This window comes from Phocoena sinus, chromosome 11, assembly GCF_008692025.1.
Source record: "Phocoena sinus isolate mPhoSin1 chromosome 11, mPhoSin1.pri, whole genome shotgun sequence".
Classification (NCBI taxonomy): Eukaryota; Metazoa; Chordata; class Mammalia; order Artiodactyla; family Phocoenidae; genus Phocoena; species Phocoena sinus.
In genome coordinates this window covers 72,189,408-72,210,639 of record NC_045773.1, presented here as the reverse complement: position 1 = coordinate 72,210,639, position 21,232 = coordinate 72,189,408, and the positions used below count along the sequence as shown (strand labels likewise).

Genomic DNA, 21,232 nt, shown 5'->3' with positions numbered 1-21,232 from the left:
TTCTTTCTCGTTTGTCTTCCACAGAAACCCTTGGGCGAGCAGTTCCGAAAAGAAGTTCACATTAAGAATCTCCCCTCACTTTTCAAAAAGACAAAGCCAATGCTGGAAGCAGAGGTGCTGGACAATGAGGAGGGAAGCCTGGCCGCCATCTTTGAACCCTGAGTCAAGCTTTTGGGCATTCTTCCTCGACCTTTATTGTCATCTCTTCTTCCCCTTTGTAGCTATTCTCTAGGCCCCTCTCCACTGCCACCTCACTTTACACCGTCGTCAGCCTGGAGAGAGATCCAGGTCTGGAGCTGGAGAGAGTGGGCCCTGTACAGGGCCGGAAGCCACGCTAAAGCATCAAGAAAGGGAGTTAGGGCTTACACCATTCTGTCTAGATTACCCAGGTATCTCCCATCCTACTTGGAGTTTTGCCTTTTCCAAGAGAGAAAAGCTAGAGCAGAGCGGCCCTTCTCCCCAAGCCCTCCCGCCCCCAGGCAGCCATACACCTGTGCAGAGTGGTAACTAGGGGCGCTATACCCAATGCTGTGACAAGCCAGGCTTGCGGCAGGGGCTCAGCCCTGAACTACTTGTGCCAGAGTTTCTCCTGGCTCGTTGAAAGTCCCACTGAGCCCCCTTGCTGCTGGGCTGACAGGGACCTTCCCCATCCCCCAGGGGCATATCTGGGTCAGGTGCTGAGTGCTGAACTGAATTTGGCCAGTTCCTGCTTTGTTTGTTTTGAGCAAGAATCTGGTCACCTGATGGGATCCATGGTACAGGCCACTGCTAAGCTCTGGGCACAGTATCAAAGGTTAGTACCTTCAGGGACCAGGGCTGGGCCAGGGTCTGTAGCGCTCTGTAACATCCCTTAGAGCTCACACATTTTGTCCCTCCACGAATGACCCCTCAGTGTGGTTTCCCCAGTCCCCAGGGTCCACTCAGGCACAAGAGCCACAGTACCCTATCCAGTGTCACATGATGTCATTGGCATTTAAGGGTAACCCAGACCAACTAGGCTACATCTGTGACAAGCAGCTGGCAAAGCCACTGGTCTCTCCTAGGACTAGCTCAGTCCAGGTGCCTTCAAAAATCTCGTGGTCTTTCAGGTCCCTGGTCACTTCCCTCATGGGCCATTTCCGAAAGAAAAAATATGCCTTCCCATCACAACCTGTGAGTCTCCAGTCTGTTCTAAACATCACTGGATGGCCCTATAAGCACAGGGGACATGGATGCACGACTAGTTAATCTATACAGAAGGACACACATTTAGAGTATGTGTCCACGTGTTCCCCACAGAGGCCTGGCATTGATCCAATCCACTGACCAGGGTTTTGGTGATGCTGAAGCTGCAGCTTTTAGCTGGTGTGCCCCCCCGCCCCCCGCCCCCAGGTAGGGTAAGGTCAGGAAGAGGCAAAGCTGGGGAAACGGACTTGGGAGTCCCACATTGCGCTTTCTATGGCACAGACTTGGTCCATCCCCTCTTCCTGGGTGGTGCTTTGGGCTTCTTGTCCACTGTGAAGGCCATCTCAGCATGTTTCCCTCCAAACTTGTTAGCTGCCTACTCTTCTCTGCGGTGGGGCTGTGGAGGGTATAGTTGTATTTATTGTGTTGTAATATTTTTAACATCCTGTGACTTCATGCTAGAAGTTTTCTATTGTTTATAGAACCTTTTTGTAGAAACATTAACTCTAAAGCACATCTGCATGTCAGTAAAAATCTCAATTTCATATAGAAAGGGCCCCATCTCCCTTCTTCAAACTAGTAACGTACTCCAGGGCCACTGTTCCTCATGAGCCTCTTGCTTGCTAAGGGGGCTGGGCAGGAAGAACTGTGACTGACAGACCTGCTCTGTCAAACCCTCTGAAATAGCATGCCAGCCAGAAGCAGCTTTCTATTCCTGACACGTACACCAGGCGGCCCTTCCATTCTCTCAGTGTCGTCATTGGTGGCCACTGGACCTAACCCAGAGGGGCTGCCCAAGGGGACTGTTACTCTTCCTTGTGTGGCTCTTGATGTGACTTGACTGCCGTGGACCACCCTTTTTTCTCTCAGGAACTTCCTCTGGTATCCAGGAAATAGGTTAAGCAGCACATGGTGTTTTCCTGTGGTCTGGCTGTGCCCCCAGAAACCATCACACTTGGCATTTCTCAAGGGGCTTCAGAGGGACTTGGCCCTGACTTGCAGTGATGTCTGAGCCCAATGCTCTTAACTGCTAAATAACGCCAGATCTCTTCTGAGGTGCCCCATAGTTTTGGACGAAAACTGAAAAAGTGGTCTCCAACAAAAGGATTTTTGTCTGGATGTGAATTTATTTACATTAAGACCTTACAAAGGCATAAAAGTCACATTTTGTGGCACATTTAACGAAGTGTATTGACTGAAAATAAAGCTGGAATTGTCCCCAGAAAACTCAGGACCCCTAGTCTCTGGGCTCTCTACGGCAGTCCTGTGGGGGCAGGTCAGAACCTAAAATCTTCAGCTTGCCTCAGGGGCATCCAATCCCAGCCGTGCCAGGTCCAGCGCAGCCTCAATCCATCTGAACCGCATCCAGCTCATCCAAGAACCGCCGGCACTTCCCCATCAGTACCTTGATGGCTTCACTCACCAGCACGTCTGGTGGCAACACCCCTGTTGACTCCACAGAGACTGGGGACCAAAGGGACACTTTAGCCCAGGCAGGGCTTACAAAAGCTCCTTATACGTATTGCTAGATTCTACATCTGAACTCCGCAAGGCAGCTGCAGCACCAAAGAACTCCAGCCCCACCCCACCCTCCAGCTTGAAACTCACAGATGTAATGGTTCCGAACGCGAGCCAGCCGTACGACCTTCTTCAGCGTCTCGTTCCGGAAGACCTCCCTGCTGGACGTGTCTAGCCGGGGGCTGGCGACTCTGGCCACCTTTGTACCTAGTGAAAACAAACCGTACTGTAAATACATGAGCCCAGAGCTTTTATTTCTCTGCTACCTTCAAAGAAAATACACTTTAGGGCCTGGCATCCCAAATCCCATACCTTGGATTTCTTGCACCTCAATAACACCAGGTGAGAAGCACCGGCTCAGCTCCTCAGCCGCATCCCCTTCCACGGGCTCAAGCAGGGTGATGTCCGGCAGGAGCCGGTAACTGGCTGTTGCCACAGGTGAAAACTTGGCATGATCTTTGCCTGGAGGGAAGAGGGAACTCAGAGCCTGGAAGGAGACCCTTCCTCACATTCCCTAAGCTCCTGACATCAAAGGCCCATTGGCTCTCTGCCTGTCGGGGACATCTCAGCCGAGTCCCTTAGTCATACCTCACCCCAGGGTAATCAAAGGCTCTCACCAATGCCCTTGACGCAGTGCATGAGCAGGTCAATCTCCTGGCCAGGCCGCAGCTGAGCGATGAGGATATCATCATGTACCGGTCGGATGGTGCCCTCCGGGAAGAGGTCAGCCTGGTTCCCCAGGGGGACCCATGTCATGTGCCTGGTGTACACTGTGGGAGGAAGCACATCAGACCAAAGTCCCTAAAACTGGCACCCACCAACAGGGGGCCCTCTTCCTCACCCCACCGGTACCTACCTTTGTGGTTGACATAGAGCTCATTGGGGTCAGAGGAATCTTTAGCGGCGTGGGGGTTCCGAGTGCACCTGACCTGCAGCCGAAACTGCAGGGTATCTATCTCTGTGCCTTCTTCATCTCCTACACAAAGGGAGGAGGTGGGGGCTGTTAAAGAGCTAGTGGACTTCGGTGCCAGGCACTACGCTGAATGCCTTGCATGTTTCTCTCATCCTCTTGGCAACCCTGGTAAGGCAAGGGCGCGTGTCCTCACAGACAACAGCACTGATGTACCAAAAGACTGGTACCGGGCCCAAGGTCATACAGTAGCCAATCAAGGGTTCGAACACAGGCAGTCTGATTCCAGAATCAACTTCAGAGGAGAGCTGCCCACCTTCCCCCCAAATTTCATTTTCTCAAACCCTCACCTTGGTTCCGATATTCAAAAAGGCGGGGATCAGCATGAATGGGGATGAGCCCCAAGCGGTGAGCGAGGATCTCATCCTGGACAATGGAAGTGTTGTTGTACACCAGGACCTTCTCCACAGCCATGGTTGGCACCTGCCCAAGAAAAGGAAGCCACTCATCTACGAAGACCCTGTAGATTCCCCATCTACTCCCTGCCTCCTCACATAGGGAGATGGAGACTTCCTCCTAGAAGAACGCTTGATGAAAAGTTTACAAAGAATGAGCAGGAGGAACGCTCAGCAAAACTGCAGGAAAAATACCACTTGAGACAATTCTACAAATGAGGACTCCCCACACAACTCCACCTTTGCCATCGTGCCCACCTATACCTCAGCTAATAGAATGCGTCGAAAAGCATTGGCAATGGCTGCGTCGATTCCCACCATGTCAAACTCCAATGAGTTTTCATCCATGTGTACCACATCCACGCGGAAATTCTAAAGGAACAGGAAAAACACAAAATGAAGCCTGCTCTCTACACAGGCAATACCTGCCCCCAGATATTCCCCTCAAGAACCTCCCTTTGCCCAGATGTCCCTCTCTCTTCCAATCATTTATTAGTTTCTAGAAAAGTCTTCATTTTTATCTTCCATTCATTTAAAATCCTCTGCAATATGGCTTCCAGCCAGGCCATCCACAGAGGCTATTTTACTAAGAATAGGCTCACATATTGCTCAGTCCAGTTGATACTACTCAATCCTTATCTTACTAGACACCTCCCTTGCACCTGGCATTGAGAGAATCCCATTTCCAAACTACTGCCTTGATTTCTGAGCACCAATCTTTCTTGTCTGATCAGTCCTTCTACTAAATTCACAATCTTCCACCTACCATATACATGTTACCATTTCCCAAGTGTTCGTGTCTCTCCAGGGTGACCTCAACCCCACTCATGGTTTTAGCAACTATCTGTACGGACAACTCCCCAAATTGTATCTCACTTCTGACCTCATATATAGCTCCTGCTAGCCTGCTAGACTTCTCCATCTACAGGAAACTGAATGCGTCAACACTCCCTTTCCCCAGACCCATTTCTCATCAGTAAATGACACCACCATCCATCAAAGTAGTTCCCCAACGAGCAAATTTTACACTCCCCCCTCACAGCCCATATCCAAGCAACCACCAAATTTACCTTCTGTCTCCTGTGCTCTGTTTCCATGATCACAATCTTAGTTTCTGCCTTCAGCCTCAGCTCCCCTATGCAATTCTGTCACAAATCTGCACACACAACAATCCTCAAATTCATTCTCTCCCAACCATTAAGCTTGCAGATATGATAGTATCTGCTTAAGAGCTCTTCAGAAGCTCCCTATCACCTACAGTGCCTAAAATGCACTTCAGTCTTGCCTAACACTCATGCTGACCCACTTCATGTTCTAGCAACAATGAACTGCTTCGACACTCCTCACCCTTCGCTGTTCTCAGCTTCTGCTCATCGTTCAAGGCTGAACTGAGATGTCATCTCCTTCAGGAAATCTTCCATACTTCTGCCCCCCCTTCTCATTCTGGATTAAGTGCCTGTGCAGGATACACCCGCCCCATCACCTTTTTTGCTTTCAACCGCCTTTACCGCATTACACTGGACTCATTTGTCTACGCATGCTCTTCTCCAACAAGACTGAACACCTTGTTTGCAAAGCAGGGCAGAAGTTGTGTATACCAAGCACCTAGCATGTTGCTTGATATACGGAGCAAACCCCAAGTGAGGCAGGAGAGACAGGGCCCAACCCAAGCACAGCCTCCTCATACACAGACATTAGGCAAAAGGCAAAGCCACCTCTCCTTGTGTTGCACTTAATGAGGTTATGAAGCATGGAGGAATGGCATCAGCAACAAGAACATACATTAAACCTTGATTAAACTTTGTGACACCTGAACAGGGAACCCTGACCAGAAAACCCACAGAGCTCAGCCCAGCATGAGCAATAAAAATGCACAGGCTGCAGCTGACTGCTATACAACCTTCCACACCTGGTGCTTGACTGCTAGGGGAAAAAATGGCTCTTAGAGCACACGTGCAGTGGCTTCAGGAGACAGACTCGCAAGAGAAGCAGATGTAACCAGGTGCAATTAAGATCCCACCCCATCCTCCCACCAATGAATATTCTGCCCCTAATCAAAGAAACCTGCATCCATTCAAGGCATTGAAATAAAAGGAGGGGGGGTCAGAAAACTCCTCAGATGCCCTCCTCACTGGCGAGGACGCCCGAGTTCTTTTTCAAGTGCGTTTGCTTCTGCCCCTTAATACACTGCTGCTTTGTTTCTCTCAGTCTGTGTGACTTTTTTTGCGTTCCCTGTCCAAATTCTTTTGGACAGGTAGAACAAGAACCTGGACCTTTAATTTAGCCTGTCTGGCAACAGTCTTTGGCAAGCAAGCCAGGAGATTTACTGGAAGTTAATTACCCCTCATCTTGGTCTCTGGTAAGTCTTAGCCTCCCACCTCCCTTGCACTTGGGTGGTGCTGCCTGACTTCCTATCATTACTTTTCTCTTTCGCTCTTCGTCGTGCCTATGCGGCCCACCTCACTCATATTTTCGTGTCTTGTTCTCCCGGAAGTGCGGGAAGAGGAATCTGTCAGGTGCTTTCCAAGCTTGCTGCTAGGTCTTGCACTTCTCATTGTTGCAAGGCATGTCAGGCCAGCCTCTGCTCACAGGCAGTCAGGGACCTGAACCACAGGAGCTTTGCCCTCTGGGTTTATCTTATCCACCATTTGATTAACTATTGTCAGGTTCAGATTAGCAAAAATATAAAATACAGCCTTACTTGGACAGACTGTAAGTTGAAGAAAGCTGAGGTTTTCTTAGATTTTTTTTTTTAACATAATTACACATACCGCCTCCCTTAGTGGCTGGTACCCATTTTCAGATACTTACCACCCTTTCAGAGAATGAAAACTAGAACCTAAACAGGTCCTGGAACTATAAGGATGTCCATTTTAGGGGAATGCACCCCAGGAACACAAGAATTAATCACTGGCTACAGAATCTACAGAGAAGCCTTGAAGCCTTCAGGAAGGTCGCTCACCCTGGGTTATCGCAGACACCAGGGGAGGACACGGGCCTCAGGACAGGGGCTGGCAGGGTTGCCGTATGATGGGGTCGCTACCCTCACACAGGCTACAGTCAGCAGGAGTGAGAAAAACAGGGACACCCGTAGGCAGTCGTGACCGACAATGCTCCTCCTTTTGGCAGGAGCTTGGTGCCCCTGAAGGATCATGGGTAATCTTTACTCCCAGGGACATACCCTTTGGGAGTATTCAGAGACACCAAGGACATTTTCTCTTTTGGGCTTTTGTGCACCCCACGTTGCCTGGGGACCCTGACCATCGAGGGCTATATTTCAGAACTAGTTAAACTCTAAGGGCACGTAAAACCAGTGAACTCATTAAGAGCAGTACTTAATTAATTTGGGACAAGTCCAGGCAGTTGAATTCCTTCTCTGACCAAATGAGCCTCATCTAGGATTAAACTTGTGGAAGTTTTTAGAGAATGCACTAACACAGACTCCTCCACCCCAAGAACTAGTCCCTACTGGGACAACATTTTTATCAGCTAGTCTGTCCCTGATATTAGGTGAAAGCTCCAAAAGTTACAGTTGGGCCCTCAGGCTCTGATGCCTTAGCTGCTAGATATGGCCTATGGGGTATTTAATAACCGTGACCAGGCAGAGGAAGCCCTGAGGAACTGGCACAAAGGGGAACAAACTAAGAAACAGGCTCAACTGACAGCTCTTGCTGTCTTGCCTTGCAACCTCAGGGACAAAGAGAAGACACGACACCAGATCAACAGACTCCACAAGGGGTCTGCTTCAAATGTGGTAAGCCAGGCCACTGCACCCGTTCCTGCTGAGGGCAAAAGGCGAAACTGCTTGCCCCATGTCCAAACTGTGGAAAGTCAGGCCATCAGACGTGAGAATGTCCCATGTCCGATTTGGACAAAGGGGTTTCGAAACTCCAAATGGTAGCTGCAGATAGCTGACAGGGCCGGGGGTCCTTGGCTCCCATGGAAAAATTCACCATCTCAACAGAAGAGCCTCAGGTGATCCTTAACAAGGCAGGTAAGCGGGTCTAATTTTTTAATCAATACAGGAGCCACTTGTTCTGTCTTTAAACAATTACGCTGGACTCTCAAATGTTAAAAGCTGCCTGGTATTGATAAAAATCCCCACAGTTGGTATTTCATTAAGCCACTCAATTGCCAATCTGAACAATATTTGGTCTCACATGCCTTCTCGGTAGTCCCTGAATGCCCCCATCCTTTAACGGGACAATACGTTATAAAAGCTCAGGAGACACTTCAGCGACTAGGAACAGGCCCCAACTTTTAAACTGCTCTGGCTGAGACCTAACATTTGGGTGAAACCTAACACCCATAAATTTTCGAGCCTGAGACAGAGACACCCCAGGAAGGGCCCCCAGGCCAAGCTGATTATTACTAGGTGCAGGTTACTAGTCTTTTGTCAGTCACACACAGTACTCCTATTCTGCCTGTTATCAAACCCAACAGGACCAAATAAGTATTTTGGGGACACCAAGAATGGATGACCAACTGTTAGCTAAGCGGGAAACCTGTCTAGAGTTAAACCTATCCCTCCCTCCTCCCCAGTCTTCACAGGACATCGAGGACCACAGACAACCAGAAGAGTCCAGACAGGCGAGTGAGCCCCCTTCCAAACCTAAAGTTCTTATTAACGAAGGACAAAAAAACTTCATAAATCCAAGGCTAAGCACCTATGGCCACTATTTTCCTTCCGCCCCGTTACACCAGTCCGCCCATAAACTAATCAATATGCTTTGGGGAACCTGGATACCTGTCGTCCTCCTCGTGTTCCTTCTCGCTGCTCTGGTAATCCTTTCTGAGTGTCGTCTTGATTCAGCACCTTTACCAGAGAGGGCTCTGCTCTGTCCATGCCGGGTTTAAAAAGGACTGTTTGTTTTTAGCTCACCACTGCCGCTGCCACCACAAAATCGTTATTCATCCTAACCTTTGTCTCCCTCCTTTGGGTGTCTGCGTTAGGGGAATAGGAACTTAATGCAACTGTAAATCTTTCAAAAATTACTCATGGCTTAATTCCTTGGGTCTCACTTTTAGGAAAGATCTGCTTACTCTGGCAATATCCAAAGCTTCCAAGGCAGGCTTTATCTCTCTCTCTCTCTCTCTCTCTCTCTCTGAGGAGTCCTCTTCCATTAATGTCTTTAAATATAGAAGTTTTATTTAAAATCTTAGATTCCCGAGCTAGGTGGCAATTCCACCACTATGAAGGATTCTTAGATTCATAAGAAAAGTGGATACATCTGGGCACCACAGGCAGACACATTACTGGTCATGCCCTATATCAAAAAGAAGCATAGAAAAAGAAATGGCAATCCCCCTACCTGGCCAACAGGGACAAATGGGCAGGGTCCCAGACCCTCTCTCCTTGGAGACATCCAAGGACTAGTAAGGTCACTGAGGGGACGCCTCCAAGGCCTAGGAAGTAGGTAACTGGTAGAAGGCGACGCCCTTGCTGTTACCAAAGCCGAGAGCAAAACTCACAGGATGCCCTGATTTTTGTGCTGTTTTCTTTTCTGTCCACTTTAGGTATAAACACCATAGGAGGTGCCCCTTCAATACCCGAGCAGTCCCTCTTAGGACGCATCCTGAAAAACTGGAGGGAATTCAACGTTGATGAGCTAAAACACAAGAAACTCATCTTTTTCTGCAACACATTTTGGCCTCAATACAAGTAAGGGTCAGGGAAACCTGGCTCCAAAATGGCTCTTCAAATTATGATACTATTTCACAACTGGATTTATTTTGCAGGAAACTAGAGAAATAGACTGAGGATCCTTACGTGCAGGCTTTTATGATGCTATACCAAAACCTTCATTGAAGGAATCATGTCAGATTTGTTTCATTGAACCAAAGAAAAGAGACCAAAATACCCCAGATATTTTAGATGACAACCCCAATTCCTCCTTCCCTTCCCTGGGATTGGCTAAGGCCTCTCCTTATCTAGATAATGCCCTGATAGTGGGACAATGCATGCTAGGCCAACTAAGTAATCAGAGGGACCTCAGTATAACCATTTATAATCCCATTCCTGAAATAAGAGGGCAACTGGACTCATCCTGGCAAAAAAAGGAGTTGCTATTGGTTTGGCAGCTCCACGGGGCGGGGGGGAGGGGGCTTTGCCTACCACGAGGCAACACTTTATAACCTGTCAGATACTCTGTCTACCCTGGCCAGGACCAGAGGGGACTCACTCTCTCGACTCTCAACATCTCTTAATTCCCTAGCTAATGTGGTGATGGATAATAGACTGGTCTTGGATTATCTCCTAGCTGAGCAGGTAAGGATATGTGCAGTTATCAACAAAACATGTTACACCTACATCAACACCCCTGGCCAGGTGTTACAGTTTTGGAAAGGATAACCCCAGTGCCCACTCCACATGGACTGCAGTCAAAAGGATATAACCAAAGGCACCCTTGGACCTCTGGCTGCATTAATACTTTTGCTGATTTCTGGCCCCTGCCTTTTTACTTGCTTGTTAAATTTGTTTCCTCCAGGTTGCAACAATTTGACATAAACATGATGGTCATACAGGGACTCCAGCCACTGCCTACTGCTGAGGCCTCTATGGAAATCTTGGGACTCCTTGACCAGAAAGGAGGAAAGTTTCATTCCCAGGGTCAGACAAGGGAAGACTGCCCCTGCCAGCTTGAAGAAGTTACAGAAGAATGAGACTTTTGGCCCTGAATAACCCCAAAAGATTTTGGAAAGGAACTCTTTCAGGGTGGAATTGAGGCAGGAAAGACAGGGCTGGACCCAAGGACAGGCTCCTCAAACACAGACTTCAGGCAACAGGCAAAGCCACCTCTCCTTGTTTTGCACTTAATGAGACTGTGAAGCATGGAGGAATGGCCATCAGCAACAAGAACATAAATTAAACCTTGATTAAACTTCGTGATACCTAAACAGAGAACCCTGACCAGAAAACCCACAGAGCTAGAGCTTGGCGGAGCATGAGCAATAAAAATGCACAGGCTGCGGGTGGCTGCTATACAACCTTCCACACCTGGCGCTAAGGAAAAATTTAAGGGAAAACAGCTTTCAGAAGTGTGGTGGCTTTAAAAGACCAACACGCAAGAGAAGCTGATGTAACCAGGTGCAATCAAGATCGCACCCCGGGGGTGGTGGTCACAAAACTCCTCGGGTGCGCCCCTCACTCGCGAGGACGCCCTCATTCTTCTCTGAGTACGTACTTTCCCTTCTGCCCCTTAATAAATTGCTTCTTTGTTTCTCTCTACGCCTTAGTCTCTGTGTGTGACCTTTCTTGCGTTCCCTGTCCAGATTCTTTTGGACAGGCAGAACAAGAACCTGGACCTTTAATTTAGCCTGAACAGCACCACAAGGACAGCTTCTGAGGCACAGGCTACTCAGACTACAAGGTCCGATCCCCGTACTCTCTCCGGGCACCTCCAGCTCCACCCACCTTTTCGAAGCGGTCCTGGTCCCAGGCATCATCGTAGCCCGAATAGTTACCGGGAAAGTCGGTGGTATGAACCTAGAGCAAAGGGAGACGAGCCTGTCCGCGAAGGGGCAGCGAGGCCAAGCCTGTCCCCACTCTGACCCCAACTCATCCCTGTTCCGCTCCCATTTCTCCTCCCGAGCTCAAGGCCACAAGGCTTACATTGCGAACCCCGAACTCCCCTAAAACCACGCGCCTCCGCATTTCCTCCACTGCCTGGGCCGCCGCCATCTTCAACTCCTCCACGTGACCAGGGCACCTAACTGGTGCGTGCGTCCTAGTGGCCCTCCTCCGTCTCCGTGGCAACACATCACCTCCTGGAATCTTAGATATCGCGAGACCCTGCCCCGCCTCCGTCCACGTCTCCAGCTACCGGAAGTCAGTTTGGGCCAAACATCCGGGTTTCTCTTTTTTGCGTTCCGACGGATCCTCCTTTCTTTCTCGTCCGTGGACCTGTCCCTGCGTTAGGCCCACGTCTCTCCCACTCCTCTTCCGCGCGCGGGACTAGCGCGGGCTTCAGCGACGGGAGCCCTCGAGGGACATGGCAACTCCGGCGGCGCCGGCCGGCGGCGCCCGAAATGGGGCTGGCCCGGAATGGGGAGGGTTCGAAGAAAACATCCAGGTAATAGCCCCACGGCTCCGACCAGGGGCCTCAGGTCTCTGGGCCCGCTTGCTCTTGCTTTCCGCACAAGTTAGAAGGTCGGTCGGGGTCAGGCATGGCGCGGGGCTGGAGTGGGCTTGGGGGTGGGCGGGATTCACTAGCCAAAACCACACTGTGTGCGCACAACCTTGTTTTGGGGTTGGGAAAGACAAAGGAAATGGGCACTTTTGTAGCCCTTAGGGGGCTTTGGTAGGGAAGGTAGGAGAAAGACGTGTATGGAAGACAGGGAATAGGTTTCCCAGTCTAGAAAAGACAGACAAACAACCAAGGGTTCTGAGAGCAAATGAGGGGGAGAGAATGGCGTGATCTATGGTAATGCCAAGCCATATCCCCTGCAGTGTAAGAACAGAGACCCAAACTCTGTGGTGAACAGAGAAGGACTTAACGGATGGAGCAGAAGGGCATTGCACTTTAGGATCTGTTGTCTTCACAGGGTGGGGGCTCAGCTGTGATTGACATGGAGAACATGGATGACACCTCAGGCTCCAGCTTCGAGGACATGGGTGAGTTGCATCAGCGCCTGCGTGAGGAAGAAGTGGATGCTGATGCAGCTGCTGCTGAGGAAGAGGACGGGGAGTTCCTGGGCATGAAGGGCTTTAAAGGACAATTGGGCCGGCAGGTGGCTGATCAGGTAAGCAAGACTGGCTCCCTGACAGGTGGAAAAGTATACCTCGGAGGCCCCTGGTTCTGGAGTTGGTGTTGGTGAAGTTCATCCCGGGTTGTCCAGTTAGAACCATGTAGACATCCAATAAAAAATAAGCAATAGAGCCAAGAGTCTCACAGTACCCTCCCCCCCCACCCGTCTTCCTTGCTTCAGATGTGGCAGGCAGGGAAGAGACAAGCCTCCAGGGCCTTCAGCTTGTATGCCAACATCGACATCCTGAGACCCTACTTTGATGTGGAGCCTGCCCAGGTGCGAAGCAGGTGAGGATCTTCCTCCTGACAGAAGCTGCCCCCCTAACACCTAGTCCTTCATCCAAACTACAGCTGGACACCAAACCCTTAGACTCCCCTCTTCATGACCCCAGCCACATTATACGTCTTACCAGTCACGGAACAGGGCATGGCGATAACACATTGCCTTCCTCCTCTTCTCCATCTAGCGAACTACTCACGTTCCCTCAAAGCTTAGCTCAGATGTCACTTCCTTTGCTCCCCATTGCCAGTTTGTCCTTTCCTGGTGCTCCAATAGAGCTCTGCGCTTTCCTCTAACAGATAACACTTCAGCAGTGCTGTACTTTCTTATTTCTGGGTCTGTCTCCCCAGAGACCTCCTTTTCAAAAGCAGGCACTGTTTCACATTTTTATTCCCAGCACCAGAACAGACTCTGAACTCGAATATCGGTACCTAGTTGTTGAATGACTTTTCAAGAGCTGGATTTAATCTTGGTTTCGTTCTTTGCTCATCCTTTAATTCAACCAATGCTTATCAAATACCCGTACCACTCAGCAAGTATTTACTGAGCTTTTGCTCTGCGTCAGGCACTACAGTAGTTGTGTCTGATTCAGTGGTGAAGATAGATGGAGCCTTACCCTGGAGTGCAGCCCTTGAGCACTCATTTGCCATGAAGGGACACGCAGGAGGGACACCTGACCCAGGGTTGGTTGGAGGATTGGACAGGGCAGCTTTCTCAGAGGAAGTAAAATTTAGTCAAGATCCAGGGTATTATTAGGAGCTAGCTAGTCACTTAAGAAGTGGGGAAGTTATTGGTACTTTTATTCCTTCTGCCTGGAATTTTCATACCACTTCAAATATATTCTTCAAGAAAATGCTCAGTGGTGCCTGGAGGAATGATAAGCAGGACGAGGCAGGAGGCACGCTGGTTCCCTCAAGTAACAACGTTCCCTCTAAACCTTTCTCAGGGCTTTACTATCACAGCCTTGAATTTGGGGCATTCTCTGCTGAGGTTTAAAGGGGAGCAGGTCACATAGGTAACGGGGTCCAAGCCCTCTCCCAGGGCCCAGCAGGGCTTTCTAAATTCTCCGTGTTGCTGCTGCATCAGTCAGCACAGCATTAGAAGGCTGTTCTTCCTGGAAGCATTCAGGGGCAAAAAAGTGATTTCCTCATTCCTTGTCTGTCTTTACCACCCTCTTCTCCCTTTACCATCCAGCATGTTCTCTTCAGTTAGCAAGATGACTAAGATTCAGGCTTTCCAGAACCTCACAGCCTAGTGCTGCCTCTGCTCTCATCTCTCCTCTCCCCTCCCAGGCTCCTGGAGTCCATGATCCCTATCAAGATGGTCAACTTCCCCCAGGTGAATAGCGGGTAGCATGTCTGGAAGAGCCGGGGGAGGCACTAGGGCAGAGGGTGGGGCCCCCACGCAAAGCCTGGGAAGGCATAAACGGAAGAGCCACTGTACCCTCCAGCCTGAATGAGTTGGTGTATTGACAGAAAATCGCAGGTGAGCTTTACGGACCTCTCATGCTTGTCTTCACGCTGGTGGCCATCCTCCTCCATGGGATGAAGACGTCTGACACCATTATCGTAAGCAGGACAGAGGACTTTGGGGGGTGGCTGATATGAGTTGAAAGCTGCCCAAGGAGACGATGGTGGAGTAAGATAGAAGCAGCCCCTGAGGAAGGCCCTGAGTGAGCTAAGAGGCCTCCCAGGACTAATTAAAGCCTTCACCCCACAGCGGGAGGGCACCCTGATGGGCACAGCCATTGGCACCTGCTTCGGCTACTGGCTGGGCGTCTCGTCCTTCATTTACTTCCTCGCCTACCTGTGCAATGCCCAGATCACCATGCTCCAGATGCTGGCACTGCTGGTAAGGAGTCCAGCATGGTGGTGGGCAACGGTGATCTTAAAAGAGTAACCAGGCTTTGGTCTGCATCTGTCCTAGGGGCCCCAGGGCCTGGAATGGGGTGAGCTGGCCAATGGACCATTTATTTCTCAGGGTCCCCTTGAGGGTCCAGAGGCCAGCCCAGCCTGAGTGATTTTCCTCTCCGCCATCCTCTTTCCTAGGCTACGGCCTCTTGGGCACTGCATTGTCCTGTTCATCACCTATAACATCCACCTCCATGCTCTCTTCTACCTCTTCTGGCTGCTGGTGGGTGGGCTGTCCACCCTGCGCATGGTAAGCTCGCCAGGAGGTTTCCAGGGGTGGGCTGTCCTCCGAAGGAGTAGGGAAAACAGCCCAGAGCTCAGGCCCAGTCCCACAAGGGGCTCTGAATGGGAGGGAAGAGCCCAAAGACGGTTCTGCTCTGGGTAAGAGTGGCTTCTCTACACTAGTCACTTGGATCAGGCCCTCTGAACTGTATTCCTGTTGCCCTAGGTGGCAGTGTTGGTGTCACGGACTGTGGGCCCCACACAGCGGCTGCTCCTCTGTGGCACCCTGGCTACCCTGCACATGCTTTTCCTGCTCTATCTGCATTTTGCCTACCACAAGGTGGTAGAGGGTAAGTGACAGGAGGGGTGCGGGGGAGAGGGAGGACAGCTGCCTAGGGCAGGGCCCTACCAACCCTCACTTACTTTCCATCCTCCTCCTTTCAGGGATCCTGGACACGCTGGAGGGCCCCAACATCCCACCCATGCAGAGGGTCCCCAGAGACATCCCCGCTGTGCTCCCTGCTGCTAGGCTTCCCACCACTGCGCTCAACGCCACAGCCAAGGCTGTCGCGGTGACCCTGCAGTCACACTGACCCCACCTGAGATCCTTGGCCGGCCCCCTTTCCCCCAGCTGCAGAGTGGAGGAAGACTGAAGGACAGTACTGATGACATGTGTCTCTTTGAGGGGTCTGCAGCTGCCACAGAGCTATAGCCACTTAAGCACCTCCTTGATGCCTGTCGAGCTTCTGAAGGGCACAAGGCCAGGAAGTCCTGGCTGGGACTGCAGGGCTCTGCAGCCAGTGCGGAAAGTGGGTCAGCTCCTCCGAGGTCCTCTCACCATCTACCCCTTCCTTCCTGTTTATCTCTTCCACATTGTCTTGCTAAATATAGACTTGGTAATTAAAATGTTGATTGAAGTCTGGAACTACAGCTACCCGTTCCAGTGGTCCTCCCTGCCACCCTACTTCCTGTACACTTTCCTGTTCTGTCAGTGGTGGTAATGTCACATGTCACTTCATTATACCCCTATCCAAGCAGAATGAAAGTGGGACAGCCCAGACTGCATTGAAAGACTGAATATGGAACCTGACCCCAGGGCAGGGAGCACAAGATCCATGCAGCCTCAGGGAGGCCTCAAACTCAAGAACCATAAGTCTGATGGAACAGTGCACCCGGCTTAGGTCTGGGCTCAGCCCTCACTCTTGGATGCCTATGGAGCAGTGACAACTGGACAAAAACTTCCAGACTCAACACCATGTCATTACAAGGCCCTTATGCACCTGGGCCATTGTGTAGGGATAATTTTTCTGTGGAGGTGCACATTTGAAGCCAAAGTTGGCTTTGCCCTGGTTATACTGGGCCCAGGGGTACAAAGCTTTCTTCAGGAGTTCCCTCAGTCCTTTCTCTTCAAGAGTGCTATTTACTCTTAAAGCGATAACCACCCCAAGCACAGCACCATCCTCTCCCACTACCCATTTAATCTGTTCCACTTAGGTGGTTAATGGAGGGAACAGAATCTTTGATCTCCCTTCACTATGTTTATATTATTATTTTTTTAATTCATTACCCTAGTAAATCTGGGTTAGCGTTTTTCCCTTCTAATAAAGGGACTAAGAAAGATGTGCCCTTCATTCACGCTATGTGATCCTATGTGATATGAGGCCCCTAACACTATCACCAGTGGACAACGTTCTAAGGGCACTGCCTGTATTGTGCAGTGTGCCCTTACTGAAAGCTCCGACCACTTTTCACGACCCCACAGCCACTGCAGCCTGCTCTCCTGGTACCACCCCCCCTTCATTTTGGCTACTCCAGTCCCACGGATACTGAGGACGTCAGAGCATCAGCAGTGCCCTAATCACCTGGGAAAGGAACGGCACCAGCGCGTTGCATCTACCTAAGGCTCACCTGCTTCAAGGACCCTTTGGGGTTCCACTGGGCCTGGCAGCTGAGGCCGCCTCCACGGGCAGGGTCTCCCGCCGCCGCCACTGCGAGGCAGCCATCTTGGCGAGGGGCACGCGAGGAATTCCTCGCGCCTGGAACGCCCGCGCACGCGGCGCCTCTTGTCGCGGGGGGCGGGGCGAGGCGCGAATTAAAGGGCCCTTGGGACTTCCGAACTGGACGGGGTGGGAGGGTGGGGGGCGTCCCTGGGATCCAGGCGAAGGCACCGAGGGGTCTGGCCCTTAGGAACGGGGAACGACGAGAAAATGAGCAAAAGAACCGTGTAACCTGTCTCAAATGCCGTCTCCACCTGATGTGCCTCTATTCTCCCCTCCCTACCCCCTGTCCGTCCCAGGCTTCCACCTGGCCACCTGTTGTCTGGCCCTACACCCAGGGGAAGAGCGCCCCACCGCTCCCGAACATCGGGTGTGCGCAAACCTCGTGTGCCCGCGTGGTCTAGGCCGGGCAGGAGGCGGGGCGAGCGGCGATGACGATACCGTTGCCATGGGAAACCCGCCGCCCGCTCCTGCGCAGCAGCCTGAGCCAGAGCTGCCGCCCGCCACCCGCTGCCCGCCTGCCGGCCCGCCCGCCTGCCCGCCTCGGGCTCTCCCTGCGGGGCGGTAGGGGGAGTGGGGCTGGAGGAAGGGGAGGGAACAGATGCGGCCTCCGAGCGGAGACCGGTTCCGCGCGTCCTAAGCCGAGGCCCCTGAGCCGGCGCCGTAAACCGCGAGGGACGAAGACCAGCGCGGAGCAGCGCCCGCCCGGCCCCGGAAGGCGCGCCCCGGCTCGTCGCCCAGACACGGACGGCACGGTCCGCCCCGGCCCCAGTGCCGCGCGGTCTCAGCCCGGCCGGCGACCTCGGCGCCTCCGCAATCCCGGCCGGCTCCCGCGCGGGCCCCGGCGCTCCTCTCCGCCGCCGCCGCCCCCGCCCCCGCCGCCGCAGCCTGTGCCTCTGCCTCCCCTTCTACTCCGCTGCGTCGGCGACCCCACCCCGGACCCCGGACCCGACCCCGCCCGCGGCCCCCGCCAAACTCGGCCGCGGCCCGGGCCCTGGCCCCGGAGGCCCAGCCGTGGGTACGATGCTGCCCAGCTCCATCCAGATATCGGGGGAGCCGCTGTCAGGCGCCGAAGTGCGGGACATCTGCCGCGGCCTGCGCGACAACGCCGTGCGCCTGCTCTCACTGCGCGGCTGCCGTCTCTGCGACCGCGACTTCGGCCGCATCTGCCGGGCCCTGGCCGGGGCCACGTCCCTGGCGCAGCTCAACCTTAACCTGGGCGTCGTGTCCAGCCCCAGCCGCATCAAGCAGCTGGCGGAGGCGCTGCGGACCAACCGCTCCATCCAGTCCCTCTTGTGAGTGCGCTCCCTCTAAAAGGGGTCCCGGGCACCGCACCCCTCCTCGCACTCCCCCTGCCATCTCCTGTTCCTCCGCACACCTTCTGGTACCTGTGCTTGCACCAGCCTACCTTCTCACCCCTATTCACGCACCTCATTCCTCTGCCCATGCCTCCACAACACCCTCCAAGCTCCTGCTTCACCTCCAGACTTTGAACACCAGACCCACCCCAAATGATATAGGATACCCACCCCTTCCTGGCAGGACCCGTGTACCTCCCAACCTAATCACCCGCATTGGACTTCTCCGGGGTAGCTTGCTCAGTACCCAAGAAGGAATACTCCCCTGAGGACTAGATCCCTGCCCCTATGTTTTGTCCAGAACACCACCCACACACCCTTTCTCTGTGTTCTGATCTGGAGCCCAGTCCCTGCCCCAGAAAAGAAACCGAATTTTCCCTTTCTAACTGCATACTTAAGAGTCTAGAATTTTTTTTTTCCTTCCCAAGGCCTCTCCCAAGTGCTGTGACTGAATGTCCCCCTCAGCTCTACAGCTCACCATAAGGGAGGGTGCCCCTTCCCCCTTACAGTAAGGACTGATGACTGCAGTAACCTCTGCTCTCTGGTCTCACCCCCACCCCCCCCCCAGCCTGCATGGGAGCCCTCTGACAGATGCGGGGCTGGCCTTGCTGAATCCAGCTCTGGCCCTCCACCCTGCCCTCGTGGCTCCTGGACCTGGGGGACTGCATGCTGGGTGATGAAGCCATCAACCTCATCTGTGGCCTTCTCCCCCCTGATGGGGCCAAGTCTGGTGAGCAGGGCCCTGCTGAGGGCATGGGCTAGTGTGGCCTTCATGAAAAGCTCGGTGCAGAGGGCAGGGGGCATGGCCTAGAGATGAGGGCTCTGACTGTGTGGGTGAGAATGTTTTTCGAATCCTCTTAAGAGGGAGAAGGATTGGGAGCTGAGCAGGATGGAGACTCAGGAATCCAGGCTGCACCGGGCAGGAAAGGCATGGGTCGCTAATGTCTCTGGAGCTCTGTGGAGGAGGTGGGGTAGCTCTCAGTCACTAGGGATACCCCAGAGATCCCCAGGTGGGGAATGGGCTTGAGAAAGGCCTGACCCTCTCCATCCTGGCTTCTCGCTATGATGCTGCCCAGGCTTGAAGGAGCTGACGCTGAGCGCCAACCCTGGCATCACCCCTAAGGGCTGGAGCCGCCTCGCCATTGCCGTGGCCCACAGCTCCCAGGTCCGCGTCCTCAATCTGGACTACAACCCCCTGGGTGAGGCTCAAGAAAGCCCCCTTTGATTCTCACCACCCCTCACCCCTGTCCAAGAACCTGGGACCATCAGTTGCCATGGCAACCAGCACACTGGGGGAGGAAAGAAGGGAGGTTCTGGGTGGAAGTAGAGGAGCCACCTGTGTTGAGGACCAGATGACCGACAGGTAGATCAGAGCATCCATCACCACCCCTGGGCCTGGCTTGCTTCATCCATTCACTCATCAGTCACAATGCTCCCCTCCTGGCCACCTACCAATTGCCGGCGTTTCCTGGCCTGGGGGTGGATTCTGAGGTTGTCAGGGCAATGGGGAGGCCGGGGGGGAGAAAGGGTTAGCAGGCCTGTGAATGCCGGTGAGTGTGTGCACCTGTACTGTCTCCCCAGGTGACCATGTGGCAGCGATGCTGGCTGTAGCTGTGGCCTCCAGCCGCACCTTAGAGGTCCTAGACTTGGAGGGTACAGGGCTCACCAACCAGTCAGCTCAGGTGAGAAGTCTTTATGTTTGGGGATGGGCCAGGGGTTGAGGTTAGCCAGTGTGTCTGTGGACATACTGAAGGGGTGGCAGGTTGGAGTCCGGAGCTGCCTTAACTGTGTTCATCATTTTCTGTACTCTTCCCCACCGCAGACCCTGCTGGACATGGTGGAAAATTACCCCACAGCTTTGCGGAGCCTGGTGTTGGCTGAGAACAGCATTAGCCCGGAGCTGCAGCAGCAGATCTGTGACCTCCTCTCTGAGGGGGAGGAGGAGGAGGAGGTGGCAGGAGGGGCTGGCGACACCCAGGAACGAGAGAGAGGGCGGGAGCCTGCTGCCCACCAGAGGGGCAGTAGCTCCTGGATGTGCCCCAGTGGTAAGAGCCGCAAGGGTTGATCAGAGTCAGGTCTGAAAGAGGCTTGGGACCAGGGAGAGTGGGTGTGAGAAACTTAGGCCACTTCTATTTGTGGTCCCCAGCGGAGGAATGCATGGTGGTCTGAACACCTCTCTGCCCTTCCACAGATCCCAGCTCCCAGATGGTGCTAATGACGTCAGGACTAGGGGACAGTCTGTTGGCTGAGACGGAGATGTGACTCTCCATTCAGGCTCTGCGCGTCATTACTTTTGCATCTCCAGCACTTTGCCCCAGATGTCAGGGTCAGGCCCTGGGGCTTAGGAGGGTGGGGGGTTGGTATGCCTGGGGCTCTGGCAGCTCCTGGCAGCATGGTGGGAGGCTCTGGAAGCTGTGACTAAACAAAATCGTTGGGGGCATTGGAACCCAAGGCAATGCCTCTGGACTTGTTGGCAGCTCTGGCTGCAGCCCGCTGGCTCGGAAGAGATTTTATGAACTCGACAACCTGACGTGTGGCTCTGGTCACTGGGGGCTGGCAGCAAGGGAGGAATTGGAATTACCACTAGACATCACTAGGGGGCAGTGCCGCCCCACGGCCCAAGCTCCAGGCAGCGTCCACTGGCCCCAGATGTCTCAAACAGGTCTGGCTC

The 21,232-nt window shown here is 52.9% G+C and overlaps 4 protein-coding genes across 13 annotated transcripts in view; 3 read left to right on the top strand and 1 right to left on the bottom strand.

Moving 5' to 3' along the window:
* The window catches only part of XPO5 (exportin 5), a 52,360-nt gene extending 44,186 nt beyond the window's left edge, over window positions 1-8,174 (top strand). For 6 of the 7 annotated variants that reach the window (XR_004352184.1, XR_004352182.1, XR_004352181.1 and 3 more), the window contains one exon: window positions 25-8,174. Coding sequence is in view for 4 of the 7 variants with exons in the window: in XM_032648524.1 (XP_032504415.1) it covers window positions 25-162 (138 nt within the window). In the remaining 3 variants the exon portion in view is untranslated. The remainder of the gene's footprint in view (window positions 1-24) is intronic. The other variant, XM_032648523.1, reaches the window with a different exon arrangement.
* POLR1C (RNA polymerase I and III subunit C) lies at window positions 2,272-11,843 on the bottom strand. Of its 4 annotated transcripts, none has more exons than XM_032648535.1 (9): window positions 11,660-11,843; window positions 11,462-11,533; window positions 4,312-4,419; window positions 3,943-4,075; window positions 3,539-3,658; window positions 3,300-3,452; window positions 2,995-3,144; window positions 2,773-2,889; window positions 2,272-2,628 (listed from the first exon to the last, which is right to left on the bottom strand). In XM_032648535.1, the coding sequence occupies exons 1-9, from the start codon at window positions 11,726-11,728 to the stop codon at window positions 2,510-2,512; spliced, it is 1,041 nt and encodes a 346-aa protein (XP_032504426.1). In that variant the 5' UTR covers window positions 11,729-11,843; the 3' UTR covers window positions 2,272-2,509. The 4 variants fall into 4 exon arrangements, with proteins under 4 accessions (XP_032504426.1, XP_032504429.1, XP_032504428.1 ...); XM_032648538.1 differs by lacking the exon at window positions 11,462-11,533 and adding an exon at window positions 5,118-5,203 and having other exon boundaries at window positions 2,280-2,628; window positions 11,660-11,748; XM_032648537.1 differs by lacking the exon at window positions 4,312-4,419 and having other exon boundaries at window positions 2,280-2,628.
* A 48-nt stretch (window positions 11,844-11,891) lies between these two features.
* On the top strand, window positions 11,892-16,136 carry YIPF3 (Yip1 domain family member 3). Its single transcript, XM_032648539.1, has 9 exons — window positions 11,892-12,119; window positions 12,592-12,789; window positions 12,976-13,082; window positions 14,367-14,412; window positions 14,550-14,642; window positions 14,794-14,926; window positions 15,122-15,234; window positions 15,433-15,556; window positions 15,651-16,136. The coding sequence occupies exons 1-9, from the start codon at window positions 12,039-12,041 to the stop codon at window positions 15,797-15,799; spliced, it is 1,044 nt and encodes a 347-aa protein (XP_032504430.1). The 5' UTR covers window positions 11,892-12,038; the 3' UTR covers window positions 15,800-16,136.
* A 1,949-nt stretch (window positions 16,137-18,085) lies between these two features.
* On the top strand, window positions 18,086-21,083 carry LRRC73 (leucine rich repeat containing 73). Its single transcript, XM_032649647.1, is given in 7 exon segments — window positions 18,086-18,498; window positions 19,130-19,208; window positions 19,210-19,291; window positions 19,638-19,760; window positions 20,143-20,243; window positions 20,384-20,606; window positions 20,753-21,083. Coding segments are annotated over 7 exon segments (951 nt in total). The 5' UTR covers window positions 18,086-18,226; the 3' UTR covers window positions 20,824-21,083.
* Window positions 21,084-21,232: the final 149 nt, after the last annotated feature.